At 37.9% G+C, this 14,300-nt stretch overlaps 1 protein-coding gene across 7 annotated transcripts in view; it reads right to left on the bottom strand.

Annotated features, from left to right (window-relative positions):
• The window catches only part of IFT80 (intraflagellar transport 80), a 146,876-nt gene that overhangs the window by 30,796 nt on the left and 101,780 nt on the right, over positions 1 to 14,300 (bottom strand). For all 7 annotated transcript variants that reach the window (XM_042956126.1, XM_042956128.1, XM_042956123.1 and 4 more), the window contains one exon: positions 5,191 to 5,354. In XM_042956126.1, the coding sequence (XP_042812060.1) occupies positions 5,191 to 5,354 (164 nt within the window). The remainder of the gene's footprint in view (positions 1 to 5,190; positions 5,355 to 14,300) is intronic.

Genomic DNA, 14,300 nt, shown 5'->3' with positions numbered 1-14,300 from the left:
CTTGTTGAGGACTCTTCCCTTAGCATCACAATTTAATTGCAGTACACTCCATTGGGGTAAAAAACAGATGGACTACCAACAATCGAGAATCTCTGTAAGTGATCAATATTATTTTACAAATTAAAATTCATGGCCTTACCACAGAATATTCAATTCACAGTTCCACAGTACCAGAATGTTTGGTTTCGATCAGAATTTTGTTTTTATTTTTTAAAGTAGGCTCTATGCCTAACATGGGTGAGATCAAGAGTTGTGTGCTCTATCAATAGAGCCAGCCATGGCCCCTACCCCAAATCTTTGTATCCAGGGTTGGAGAAATCTCTTAAAGAAACCACATTTGTCAGAAACAATTTGAGAGCTCAGCTAGCTTTCAGTCTGAGAATTTCCCTGAACTCCTGAGGGAAGTTTCCAGAACTATCTTTTCCATATCCCCAGCAAGCCCATTGATTTTTAGAGTTACATTAGGAAAAAGAATACATGCAAATAAGATGCAGTCCATAAAATAATTACTTTTTAATTGGATCACCATTATTATAGCATTAATTCTAATTTTTCTTTTTGACAGCTGTTAACAATGATTTCTCTTCCTAACTGATAGCTGAGGGAAATAACTCCCTTATTGAAATGGAGCAGATATTTTGAAATTAAATATTTTCCATAGATTATCAAGAGTTGGTTTTAAGACAGACAAAACATTTGTTTGGAAACCACAAAATATTCAATGAGATCATGTAAATTTTAAAATTCCGCTATATAAAAATGAAACCTTCGGTAGGCTGTAACAGCTCAATTTCCCTCCAATTTATCTCCAAAGCTACTTAGCCCTGGTCCTTACTTCACATGCTCTGATTTCAGGTGAATGGGTATTTGGTACCCATACTCCTCTACCTCTACCACATTCTTCACCTATACATTGTCATTCTACCTGCCCAGCTTTCTCTAAGATATTACTCTATCAACCATCCCCATTTTCTCCTGGACCTTTACCTGCACCTTTTTGCCTGATTCATTTTGAGCACTACAAACACTTCAAAGTTACCTTCATTCAAAAAAAAAAAAAATCTTCCCTACTCTTGAATAATCTGTTAATTCCTTGCCTCTCTTAATGCTAGACTTCTTGAAACAATAGGCATTTCAGCTTTTACAACCCCTATCCACTGTTCAACTTATTACTATTTGCTGTTCTACCTTACTACATGATGCAAAGGCTCTTGCATGGATCACCAATGACCCCTATGTTTCCCAATCAAAGAGTCTATTTTCAGTTTTCAAGAGTCTACTTTTAGTCTTTACCTCCCAGCAGCATTGGGTGCTCCTGACCATCCTCTTTCTTGAAACTCTTATGCAGGCTACATATAACACTGTTTTCTCCTGACCCTCTCCTATTTTGGACCACCCCTCATTCTCTTTTGCTAACTCCTCCTTATCTGGTGACCCTTTCTTCTAAGCTTTTGTTTTAAGTCACCTTTTCACAGCACATATTTTCCCTGATTTCATCTACTTTCATGACATCAATCATTATATAAATAATGATAATTCAAAGTTCTCTATTTCCAACCTTAGCTTTACAACTTGAAGTAGGTCAAGTTGTAAAAATTATAGATGTTGTATTGAAGCAGCCAAGAGCAAATTCTGCCTCTGCCCCCTCCTTTGTTTCACCAAAGGCTTCTTCTAATCTCAAAAATGACAGTGGTACAAAGAAAAGTGTTCTTTTCTCTTTTAAAAAGATTTTCAGGGGGTGAGGGGAAGATTGTTGGGAGTGTTTTGGTGATTCTCTTTGATCTCCAAATTACTCCAATCCAAGATTCATCCCCAATGGAGCAATTTCATATGATCAAACATGCAAAAAGTTTACAAAAATGAACAGACAGAAATGGCATGAAACGACAGTGGTATGAGTAGTCAGCCAAAGAATTGAACAAGTTATACAGATCATAAAAATGCCAAAATAGGTATGACATGATAGGTAAATTCCAGAGGTCACACTTATAGTATATTATTAGCTGTTAGTAAATCTTAGGAATGTTGAGTTTGAGGTCACTGGCTATATTCACAGAGGAAATAATTTTGTAACAATAAGTTATGTTTTAAAATTGCCAACTTTGCTCAGAAAAGTTAAAAAGAAAAATACAATAACAGAATTTTTAATTAAGCATGGCAACAAAAATTTTTACATTTTGGCTTCCAATAAAAAAATGCTTTGGGCTTTGCTAAACCCATTTTCTTTTCATAGCTATACAAACTAGTAACTTCTTAAAAATAAAAGCATTCTATCCTTTGATGACTGCACATATTACAAAGAGACAGAGGTATATGGATGGACTTGCATACTTCTTTCCACAACTGTAGGTGGCCCTGATCTAAGGGAGGCTAGACCTGTATTTTAGTGTTAGTATGTAGCAGAAACTGGTAGATAGAACAACTAAGGAGTTGGGGGCTGAAAGAGTTGCTTCTAAACATAAGTAACTGCTCTCTAACTTCTACTCTCCCCTTATCCAGACATTTGTTTCAAAGAGTCATCCAGACTAATATCATAGCCTATCTGTGCAAGTGTTTGAGGAGAAGGAAGTCAAAAGCAGTAGTATCTCCACTACTTAATCAATCACCCAAAGTGGTAGAATACTGTACTTGGTCCAAGAATCCTGCTTATAAAGGAGCTCCCAAATTAGGAAGGAAGCACTGTTTTTGTATGTGAATGGCCCCCCTTGAAGGAAAATTTCATAGGTTAAAGATTCTAGGTACTTCACTTGTGCTTTCTATAATTAGCACATGCTTCTATTTAACCATCAATGAATACTAGCTTCTTTTAAAAGAAACATAAGGAAAATATTTTCCTACTCATTTTACATCAGTTTACAATAATAATTTTATTTTGGTCTTTTTGATTTTCTGTTTACAGCCAAACAGAATTGCATGATTATCTTCCTCAACAATCAAAATTTATGTAAGTAAAACAGATAATTTATTGGCAAATAATCCATATTTCTGAAAATGTTGATAATTCTTTCTAGCTCTAAAGTGCTATGAATTATCAAAGTATTAAAGAGTAATGAAATATGTTTCAGATATGAATTAAATATAGACAAATTCAGAATAGGGATGTCTGGGTGGCTCAGTTGGTGAAGTCTCGGACTCTTGATTTCAGCTCAGGTCATGATCTCACAGTTGGTGAGTGTGAGCTCTGCACTGACATCATGGAGCCTGCTTGGGATTCTCTCTCTCCCCTCTCTCTCTGCCCCTCCCCTGCTCATGCTGCTCGTGCTTTCTCTCCTCTAAATAAAATAAATAAATAAATAAATAAATAAAATTCAGAATAAGGTATATTCAGTTGTAAATATAAGTTCCTTATTACAGCTTCTATCTAAAATATGCAGTGTTGAACAAGAAAAGTACAGACAACTCAATGATCACTGGGATTTTCAAATTTAAGTTTACTGAAGAAAAAAATCTGACCTCCAAGTTATTAACAATTACTCAGTCATCGTAAATGTGTCTGCTATCTAGATACTATCTTACTTGATTCTCTTTTTTAGCCAGAAAGGAAGTCCTTCAAAAATAAAACAATCACCAAATGTCCTCTCTCAGAGAAGGTCTAAGGCATGAAGACACAAACTCTGTTTAGGAGAATTATATTTCTACCAGTATGAGAAGGCATGGGATCTGAAAGTACTGAAAATTAAAAAGCCGGAGTTTCTTAGCTCCTGGATTAAGGTTTCCACAGCATAAACTAACAAAATTAACCATCACGTCAGATTTTTTTTGTAACATGTCACAGTGATAAACAACATTTGGCAATATGTACCAAGAGAGAAAAACAATTATTTAATGTTTTTTCCACTAGGCTTTGGGAATAACTCACTCTTACTCTTACCTCACTGGCTCTGCTTCCTCTCATCCATCTCTAAATATTGATGTGCTCAGTCTTTGGTCCTTTCTCTGCCTATACTTACTTCTTGGATGATTTCTTTCAGTGCCATGGCAGCATCTGTATACCAGTGACTCCCAAATTTGTATCTCTAGTCCCCAACTCTCTCCTGAGTCCTAGGCTTGTCTATCCTACTGTTTACCCTCCATTCCTGCTTGAATGTCTGAGAAGCATTCAAACTTACCATGACCAAAATATAATTCGGTTTGTGGACCTCCTCTAAACTTCCTCCTTCTCCATCTTCCATCTCATTCATCCAGGACAAAAATGCGTGCCTCTTCTCTTTCTCTCATCCAACATCCCTACCATGGCCAAGTCTTTATATGATCTGGTTCCTGCTTATCTATCTTTCTGTCCTCTCCTCCCACTCTCTGCCTAGCTCATGTTGACCTAGTCTCATGGACTTCTAGCAGTTCCTTTTACATGCCAATCATCCCCACCTCAGAACCTTTGCACTTGCTTGTCCTATAGTCATTCCCTTACCTCACCTCCAGCATGCTCTATTCCGTTACCTTGCATTTTCTTCACAGCACATATCATTAGCTGACTACTTATTATAATTTGTATGTTTATTTGTGTGTCTTATTCACTGTTGTATCTTCAACTTCTAGAAAAATACCTGGACATAGCAAGTACTCAGTATCTGTTGGATAAATGTCATTGAGATAGAGCAATGCCCTAAAAAAATCGTGTCACTCTACTATGGAATTCTAAAACATCTGACATATTTATATTTTTTTATAAATACTAATGGAATCTATATTTTTATATGAAAATTTTAAATTCATAACTTTATTCTATTTAATTAATTCAAAATATATATAAATATAAAAATATTTATAAAAATATACATACATATAAGCAAAATACATAGCACAATGAAACACAATATTTACTGTATTTACTGTTACCAAATGAAGGAAAAGGAACATTTTAAAAGATCACAAAACTTAAAAAGTAACAAGACATTTTTAGGAGTCACAATCATGAACTCAAACTCTCTACCAACAACTACTAAATATATAAAGATTTATTACTTACCAATAAGCTTTGATGTTGTGACAGTACTTATCTGTTCTATCAATTGGGTATAATATGTCAACTTTAGTTCTTTAATTAATTTATGCTTACGACAAATAGGAAGTTCATAATTCTTTCATATAAAGTGAATATATTGATAGATGAGAAAATAAAAGAAAGGAAATTTTACAGTGTTAACAAATTTCATGGAAATGTGACATGGAAAATTATAGAAATACACTTACTTTTTTCATCAGCTTTGTCTTTTATTGCTATGGTATCATTACTCAGAGATACAGTCTGTGCATTCAGAATATCTGTTCTCATTCCAGGAAATTTTGGAGAAGAAATGAACCGGCCTTCATAAGAATATAAATAGATACCACCACCATCTACAAGAAGAAAATGTCTAAAAAAAAAAGAATAAAAATACATTCTCAAATAGAAGCTTACTCTATTTTCATTTTTATATGAGAGAATAGTGTATTCTTTGGAAAAATCTAAATCAAATTTTTTTCCTTTGAAAATTTATGAACATTGCAAAAAACAATTCAAACAACAAAGAGAAAGCAAAAGATCTCTTGCAATTCTATCTCTAAAGAGATAACTTATGGCAAAGTATGGGTATATTATAATTTCATTTTATTAAGTCATTGCTTTTTAAAATTTTTTAAATGTTTATTCATGTATTTTAAGAAAGAGAGAGAGGGCAAGGGAGGGGCTGAGAGAGGGAGAAAGAGAATCTTAGGCAGGCTCCATGCTGTCTGCCTGATGTAGGGCTTGATCTCACAAACCATGAGATCATGACCTGAGCAGAAATCAAGAGTTGGGCGTTTAACCGACTGAGCCACCAAGGCACCCCTATTAACTCAGTCCTGATACACATTTATTTTATTTCAAATTATTCACTGTATTTTTTTTGTTTTTATTTTGTGATGTTCATTTTCACAAGAGACAGAATGTGAGCAGGGGAGGGGCTGAGAGAGAGGGAGACACAGAACTCGAAGCAGGCCCCAGGCTCTGTGCTGTCGGCACAGAGTCCTACCCAGGGCTTGAACTCACGAACCATGAGATCATGACCTGAGCCGAAGTTCAACGCCTAACCGACTGAGTCACCCAGGTGCCCCTAAATTATTCACTGTTTTAAAGAATGCCTAGTGTATACACATCTCTGTATGTCTACCTTATTTCCTTAGTATAACTTCTAGAAATGTAATAATTGGATGAAAGGGCATATACTTAAACAATTTTATTTATTTTTTTATAAAATGTTTTATTTTGAGAGAGAGAGCACGCACACGTGAATGGGGAAGGGGCAAAGAGAGAGAAAGACAGAGAGAGAGAATCCCAAGCAAGCTCCATATGTCAGTCCAGAGCCCTACACGAGGCTTGAACCCACAAACCATGAGATCATGACCTGAGCTCATGACCAAAATCAAGTCAGACGCTCAACTGACTGAGCCACCCAGGCACTCCTACTTAGAAAATTTTAATCTTTATTGTTAAACTGCCCTTTGAAAGGCTGTAATAATTTACAATCATACCATTGCTATATTGGAATGCCTGTTTCCTCAATGCTGAACACAATATTACTTCTTAAGATCTTAAGTTCAAAAATTTAATATCCTTGATTCAGAACTATTTCTTGATCCAGGAATTGCTCATTGTTCTTTCTTGCCATGGAACAAATATATACATTTTAATTAAATTAATACTTGAGAACTGGTATGTAGTTTATTTGATTGAAGGCTTGGCCCTTACCCATTAGTGTATGAAAACAATATTTGCTAATGTTGACAAATGATACATCATATTAGTATAAATTCTTTCTTTGTTTCAATACTAAAACCTTTTTCTATCCTGAATAAAACACTATAAGTTTTTAACCTCCTTGTGAGTAAACAGTTTTCAAGGAGCAAAGTTTTCTCAGTACAGAAATAAGACAAGCCAATAGGTGGTAAGGAAATTATTCTTTAACTGCCTAATTAGTTATGCCATTAACAAATGCCTTTACTAAGAGCATATTCAATAAATACACTTATAAGTAATGTGTAAATGAATAAATTTGGAACTATTTGAATAAAAATAATTTCAGAAATATGGTGTTTTAGATAGCTGAAATCTTACCTTTTTAAGTGGCAAAGATGTCTTTTTCATATTAAAAGTTTATGATATAACTAAATAAAGAAATATATTTCAATTTCATTAAACAGATGGTACAAAATTTGACACAATTTTCTTGATCACTCAAGGTCATCAATATGATGACCATACTCTTCAGTAACTATTTAACTGACAGCTTTGGTATACAGGAGAATCTGTTCATGCATCAGAATAATGAAGCTATTCAGCTATACAGTTCTGTGCTTTTAGTTTTCTCTATGCTGTTTGCCAGGCAGTCACTTTTCTTCTTGTCCTTGTGCCAGCCTCTAACAGCCTACGAGCATTCCCCTTCTGGTTTGCTATTTATAAAAGGCCATGGGCTAGAAAACCTGATAACAACACTATTAAGAGACTGCCTAGGTGGTGAGTAAAGGAATAAGGAATAAAGTACACGGTTTTAGTGCAAAGATTTCACAGGTAGCTATATTAGGTAATTGTTGATTCTATTTTCAAACTTTATTCCAGGTTTCATTGGATTGTAGCTTTCTAAAACTGATGGTTCAGTAGGATATCACTGTACTTGATTGATGACAGTTTTCACGAAAAAGTGTGGGTTCTTGAGCCATAGCTATTTCAACCTTACTCTAGTTTGTTGGCCCGGTGTTCTATAGTCCTGTATACACTGAAAGTGTGGGTAAAGAATATTATTTTTGAAACTTCAGGTCACAGCCTAGTAGTGGCTCATAAAATCAATGTGTTTCAACCAATATTTAAAACCAAAAACAAGAACAAAGGGGCACCTGGATAGCTCAGTCAGCTAAGCATCTGACTTGATTTTGGCTCAGGTCATGGTATCACTGTTTGTGAGTTTGAGTCCCGTGTTGGGTCTGCACTGGCAGTGCGGAGCCTGATTGGGATTCTCTCTTCTCTCTCTCTGCCCTCACTCTGTTCTCTCTCTCTCAAAATAAATAAATAAACTTTAAAAAACAAAAGGTTTTTTTAAAACCTTTTTTTTTAAAACCTTGTTTTGGAGGTTCCGGAAGATGGCGGCGTAGGAGGACGCGGGGCTCACAGCGCGTCCTGCCGATCACTTAGATTCCACCTACACCTGCCTAAAGAACACAGAAAACCGCCAGAGGATTAGCAGAAGGGAGTCTCCGGAGTCAAGCGCAGACCAGAGGCCCACGGAAGAGGGTAGGAAGGGCGGCGAGGCGGTGCGCGCTCCACGGACTGGCGGGAGGGAGCCGGGGCGGAGGGGCGGCTCGCCGGCCAAGCAGAGCCCCCGAGTCTGGCTGGCAAAAGCGGAGGGGCCGGACGGACTGTGTTCCGACAGCAAGCGCGACTTAGCGTCTGGGAGGTCAGAAGTTAACAGCTCTGCTCGGAAAGCGGGAAGGCTGGAGGACAAAGGGAGGGAGAGCTGCTGAGCCCCCGGACGGCAGAGCTCAGCTTGGCGGGGAACAAAGGCGCCAGCGCCATCTCCCCCGCCCATCCCCCAGCCAAAATCCCAAAGGGAACCAGTTCCTGCCAGGGAACTTGCTCGCTCCGCGCAAACACCCAACTCTGTGCTTCTGCGGAGCCAAACCTCCGGCAGCGGATCTGACTCCCTCCCGCTGCCACAGGGCTCCTCCTGAAGTGGATCACCTAAGGAGAAGCGAGCTAAGCCTGCCCCTCCAGCCCCCGTGGACCTTGCCTACCCACCCCAGCTAATACGCCAGATCCCCAGCAACACAAGCCTGGCAGTGTGCGAGTAGCCCAGACGGGACACGCCACCCCACAGTGAATCCCGCCCCTAGGAGAGGGGAAGAGAAGGCACACACCAGTCTGACTGTGGCCCCAGCAGTGGGCTGGGGGCAGACATCGGGTCGGACTGCGGCCCCGCCCACTAACTCCAGTTATACACCACAGCACAGGGGAAGTGCACTGCAGGTCCTCACCACGCCAGGGACTCTCCAAAATGACCAAACGGAAGAATTCCCCTCAGAAGAACCTCCAGGAAATAACAACAGCTAATGAACTGATCAAAAAGGATTTAAATAATATAACAGAAAGTGAATTTAGAATAATAGTCATAAAATTAATCGCTGGACTTGAAAACAGTATACAGGACAGCAGAGAATCTCTTGCCACAAAGATCGAGGGACTAAGGAACAGTCACGAGGAGTTGAAAAACGCTTTAAACGAATTGCAAAACAAAATGGAATCCACGATGGCTCGGCTTGAAGAGGCAGAGGAGAGAATAGGTGAACTAGAAGATAAAGTTATGGAGAAAGAGGAAGCTGAAAGAAAGAGAGATAAAAAAATCCAGGAGTATGAGGGGAAAATTAGAGAACTAAGTGATACACTAAAAAAAAATAATATACGCATAATTGGTATCCCAGAGGAGGAAGAGAGAGGGAAGGGTGCTGAAGGGGTACTTGAACAAATTATAGCTGAGAACTTCCCTGAACTGGGGAAGGAAAAAGGCATTGAAATCCAAGAGGCACAGAGAACTCCCTTCAGACGTAACTTGAATCGATCTTCTGCACGACATATCATAGTGAAACTGGCAAAATACAAGGATAAAGAGAAAATTCTGAAAGCAGCAAGGGATAAACGTGCCCTCACATATAAAGGGAGACCTATAAGACTCGTGACTGATCTCTCCTTTGAAACTTGGCAGGCCAGAAAGGCTTGGCACGATATCTACAGTGTGCTAAACAGGAAAAATATGCAGCCGAGAATCCTTTATCCAGCAAGTCTGTCATTTAGAATAGAAGGAGAGATAAAGGTCTTCCCAAACAAACAAAAACTGAAGGAATTTGTCACCACGAAACCAGCCCTACAAGAGATCCTAAGGGGGATCCTGTGAGACAAAGTACCAGAGACATCACTACAAGCATAAAACATACAGACATCACAATGACTCTAAACCCGTATCTTTCTATAATAACACTGAATGTAAATGGATTAAATGCGCCAACTAAAAGACATAGGGTATCAGAATGGATAAAAAAACAAGACCCATCTATTTGCTGTCTACAAGAGACTCATTTTAGATCTGAGGACACCTTTAGATTGAGAGTGAGGGGATGGAGAACTATTTATCATGCTACTGGAAGCCAAAAGAAAGCTGGAGTAGCCATACTTATATCAGACAAACTAGACTTTAAATTAAAGGCTGTAACAAGAGATGAAGAAGGGCATTATATAATAATCACAGGGTCTATCCACCAGGAAGAGCTAACTATTATAAATGTCTATGCGCCAAATACCCGAGCCCCCAGATATATAAAACAATTACTCATAAACATAAGCAACCTTATTGATAAGAATGTGGTCATTGCAGGGGACTTTAACACCCCACTTACAGAAATGGATAGATCATCTAGACACACAGTCAATAAAGAAACAAGGGCCCTGAATGATACATTGGATCAGATGGACTTGACAGATATATTTAGAACTCTGCATCCCAAAGCAACAGAATATACTTTCTTCTCGAGTGCACATGGAACATTCTCCAAGATAGATCATATACTGGGTCACAAAACAGCCCTTCATAAGTTTACAAGAATTGAAATTATACCATGCATACTTTCAGACCACAATGCTATGAAGCTTGAAATCAACCACAGGAAAAAGTCTGGAAAACCTCCAAAAGCATGGAGGTTAAAGAACACCCTACTAACGAATGAGTGGGTCAACCAGGCAATTAGAGAAGAAATTAAAACATATATGGAAACAAACGAAAATGAAAATACAACAATCCAAACGCTTTGGGATGCAGCGAAGGCAGTCCTGAGAGGAAAATACATTGCAATCCAGGCCTATCTCAAGAAACAAGAAAAATCCCAAATACAAAATCTAACAGCACACCTAAAGGAAATAGAAGCAGAACAGCAAAGGCAGCCTAAACCCAGCAGAAGAAGAGAAATAATAAAGATCAGGGCAGAAATAAACAATATAGAATCTAAAAAAACGGTAGAGCAGATCAACGAAACCAAGAGTTGGTTTTTTGAAAAAATAAACAAAATTGACAAACCTCTAGCCAGGCTTCTCAAAAAGAAAAGGGAGATGACCCAAATAGATAAAATCATGAATGAAAATGGAATGATTACAACCAATCCCTCAGAGATACAAACAATTATCAGGGAATACTATGAAAAATTATATGCCAGCAAATTGGACAACCTGGAAGAAATGGACAAATTTCTAAACACCCACACTCTTCCAAAACTCAATCAGGAGGAAATAGAAAGCTTGAACAGACCCATAACCAGCGAAGAAATTGAATCGGTTATCAAAAATCTCCCAACAAATAAGAGTCCAGGACCAGATGGCTTCCCAGGGGAGTTCTACCAGACATTTAAAGCAGAGATAATACCTATCCTTCTCAAGCTATTCCAAGAAATAGAAAGGGAAGGAAAACTTCCAGACTCATTCTATGAAGCCAGTATTACTTTGATTCCTAAACCAGACAGAGACCCAGTAAAAAAAGAGAACTACAGGCCAATATCCCTGATGAATATGGATGCAAAAATTCTTAATAAGATACTAGCAAATCGAATTCAACAGCATATAAAAAGAATTATTCACCATGATCAAGTGGGATTCATTCCTGGGATGCAGGGCTGGTTCAACATTCGCAAATCGATCAACGTGATACATCACATTAACAAAAAAAAAGAGAAGAACCATATGATCCTGTCAATCGATGCAGAAAAGGCCTTTGACAAAATCCAGCACCCTTTCTTAATAAAAACCCTTGAGAAAGTCGGGATAGAAGGAACATACTTAAAGATCATAAAGGCCATTTATGAAAAGCCCACAGCTAACATCATCCTCAACGGGGAAAAACTGAGAGCTTTTTCCCTGAGATCAGGAACACGACAGGGATGCCCACTGTCACCGCTGCTGTTTAATATAGTGCTGGAAGTTCTAGCATCAGCAATCAGACAACAAAAGGAAATCAAAGGCATCAAAATTGGCAAAGATGAAGTCAAGCTTTCGCTTTTTGCAGATGACATGATATTATACATGGAAAATCCGATAGACTCCACCAAAAGTCTGCTAGAACTGATACATGAATTCAGCAAAGTTGCAGGATACAAAATCAATGTGCAGAAATCAGTTGCATTCTTATACACTAACAATGAAGCAACAGAAAGACAAATGAAGAAACTGATCCCATTCACAATTGCACCAAGAAGCATAAAATACCTAGGAATAAATCTAACCAAAGATGTAAAAGATCTGTATGCTGAAAACTATAGAAAGCTTATGCAGGTAATTGAAGAAGATATAAAGAAATGGAAAGACATTCCCTGCTCATGGATTGGAAGAATAAATATTGTCAAAATGTCAATACTACCCAAAGCTATCTACACATTCAATGCAATCCCAATCAAAATTGCACCAGCATTCTTCTCGAAACTAGAACAAGCAATCCTAAAATTCATATGGAACCACAAAAGGCCCCGAATAGCCAAAGTAATTTTGAAGAAGAAGACCAAAGCAGGAGGCATCACAATCCCAGACTTTAGCCTCTACTACAAAGCTGTCGTCATCAAGACAGCATGGTATTGGCATAAAAACAGACACATAGACCAATGGAATAGAATAGAAACCCCAGAACTAGACCTACAAACGTATGGCCAACTCATCTTTGACAAAGCAGGAAAGAACATCCAATGGAAAAAAGACAGTCTCTTTAACAAATGGTGCTGGGAGAACTGGACAGCAACATGCAGAAGGTTGAAACTAGACCACTTTCTCACACCATTCACAAAAATAAACTCAAAATGGATAAAGGACCTGAATGTGAGACAGGAAACCATCAAAACCTTAGAGGAGAAAGCAGGAAAAGACCTCTCTGACCTCAGCCGTAGCAATCTCTTACTCGGCACATCCCCAAAGGCAAGGGAATTAAAAGCAAAAGTGAATTACTGGGACCTTATGAAGATAAAAAGCTTCTGCACAGCAAAGGAAACAACCAACAAAACTAAAAGGCAACCAACGGAATGGGAAAAGATATTTGCAAATGACACATCGGACAAAGGGCTAGTATCCAAAATCTATAAAGAGCTCATCAAACTCCACACCCGAAAAACAAATAACCCAGTGAAGAAATGGGCAGAAAACATGAATAGACACTTCTCTAAAGAAGACATCCGGATGGCCAACAGGCACATGAAAAGATGTTCAACGTCGCTCCTTATCAGGGAAATACAAATCAAAACCACACTCAGATACCACCTCACGCCAGTCAGAGTGGCCAAAATGAAGAAATCAGGAGACTATAGATGCTGGAGAGGATGTGGAGAAACAGGAACCCTCTTGCACTGTTGGTGGGAATGCAAATTGGTGCAGCCGCTCTGGAAAGCAGTGTGGAGGTTCCTCAGAAAATTAAAAATAGACCTACCCTATGACCCAGCAATAGCACTGCTAGGAATTTATCCAAGGGATACAGGAGTACTGATGCATAGGGGCACCTGTACCCCAATGTTTATAGCGGCACTCTCAACAATAGGAAATTATGGAAAGAGCCTAAATGTCCATCAACTGATGAATGGATAAAGAAATTGTGGTTTATATACACAATGGAATACTACGTGGCAATGAGAAAAAATGAAATATGGCCTTTTGTAGCAACATGGATGGAACTGGAGAGTGTGATGCTAAGTGAAATAAGCCATACAGAGAAAGACAGATACCATATGGTTTCACTCTTATGTGGATCCTGAGAAACATAACAGAAACCCATGGGGGAGGGGAAGGAAAAAAAAAAAAAAAAAAAAAAGAGGTTAGAGTGGGAGAGAGCCAAAGCATAAGAGACTGTTAAAAACTGAGAACAAACTGAGGGTTGATGGGGGGTGGGAGGGAGGGCAGGGTGGGTGATGGGTATTGAGGAGGGCACCTTTTGGGATGAGCACTGGGTGTTGTATGGAAACCAATTTGACAGTAAATTTCATATATTAAAAAATAAAAAAAAAAAAAAACAAAACAAAAAAAAAAAAACAAAAAACAAAAAACCTTGTTTTTTAAAAAAACAAAAGGTGTTCAAAAAAATGAACACCTTTTAAATTTCTCAATTAAAAATTTTAGTGTAGTAAATGCTAATATATATATATAAATTTATATTTATATATATATGGGCAGAAATATATATATATATATATATATATATATATATATATTTATATATATAAATTTATATATATATATATATATATATATAACCTATATATAACCCTCAAGAATTTTTTAAGAATGT

Source organism: Panthera leo, chromosome C2, assembly GCF_018350215.1.
Source record: "Panthera leo isolate Ple1 chromosome C2, P.leo_Ple1_pat1.1, whole genome shotgun sequence".
In the NCBI taxonomy this organism is placed as follows: Eukaryota; Metazoa; Chordata; class Mammalia; order Carnivora; family Felidae; genus Panthera; species Panthera leo.
This window is presented reverse-complemented; position numbering and strand designations above follow the sequence as displayed.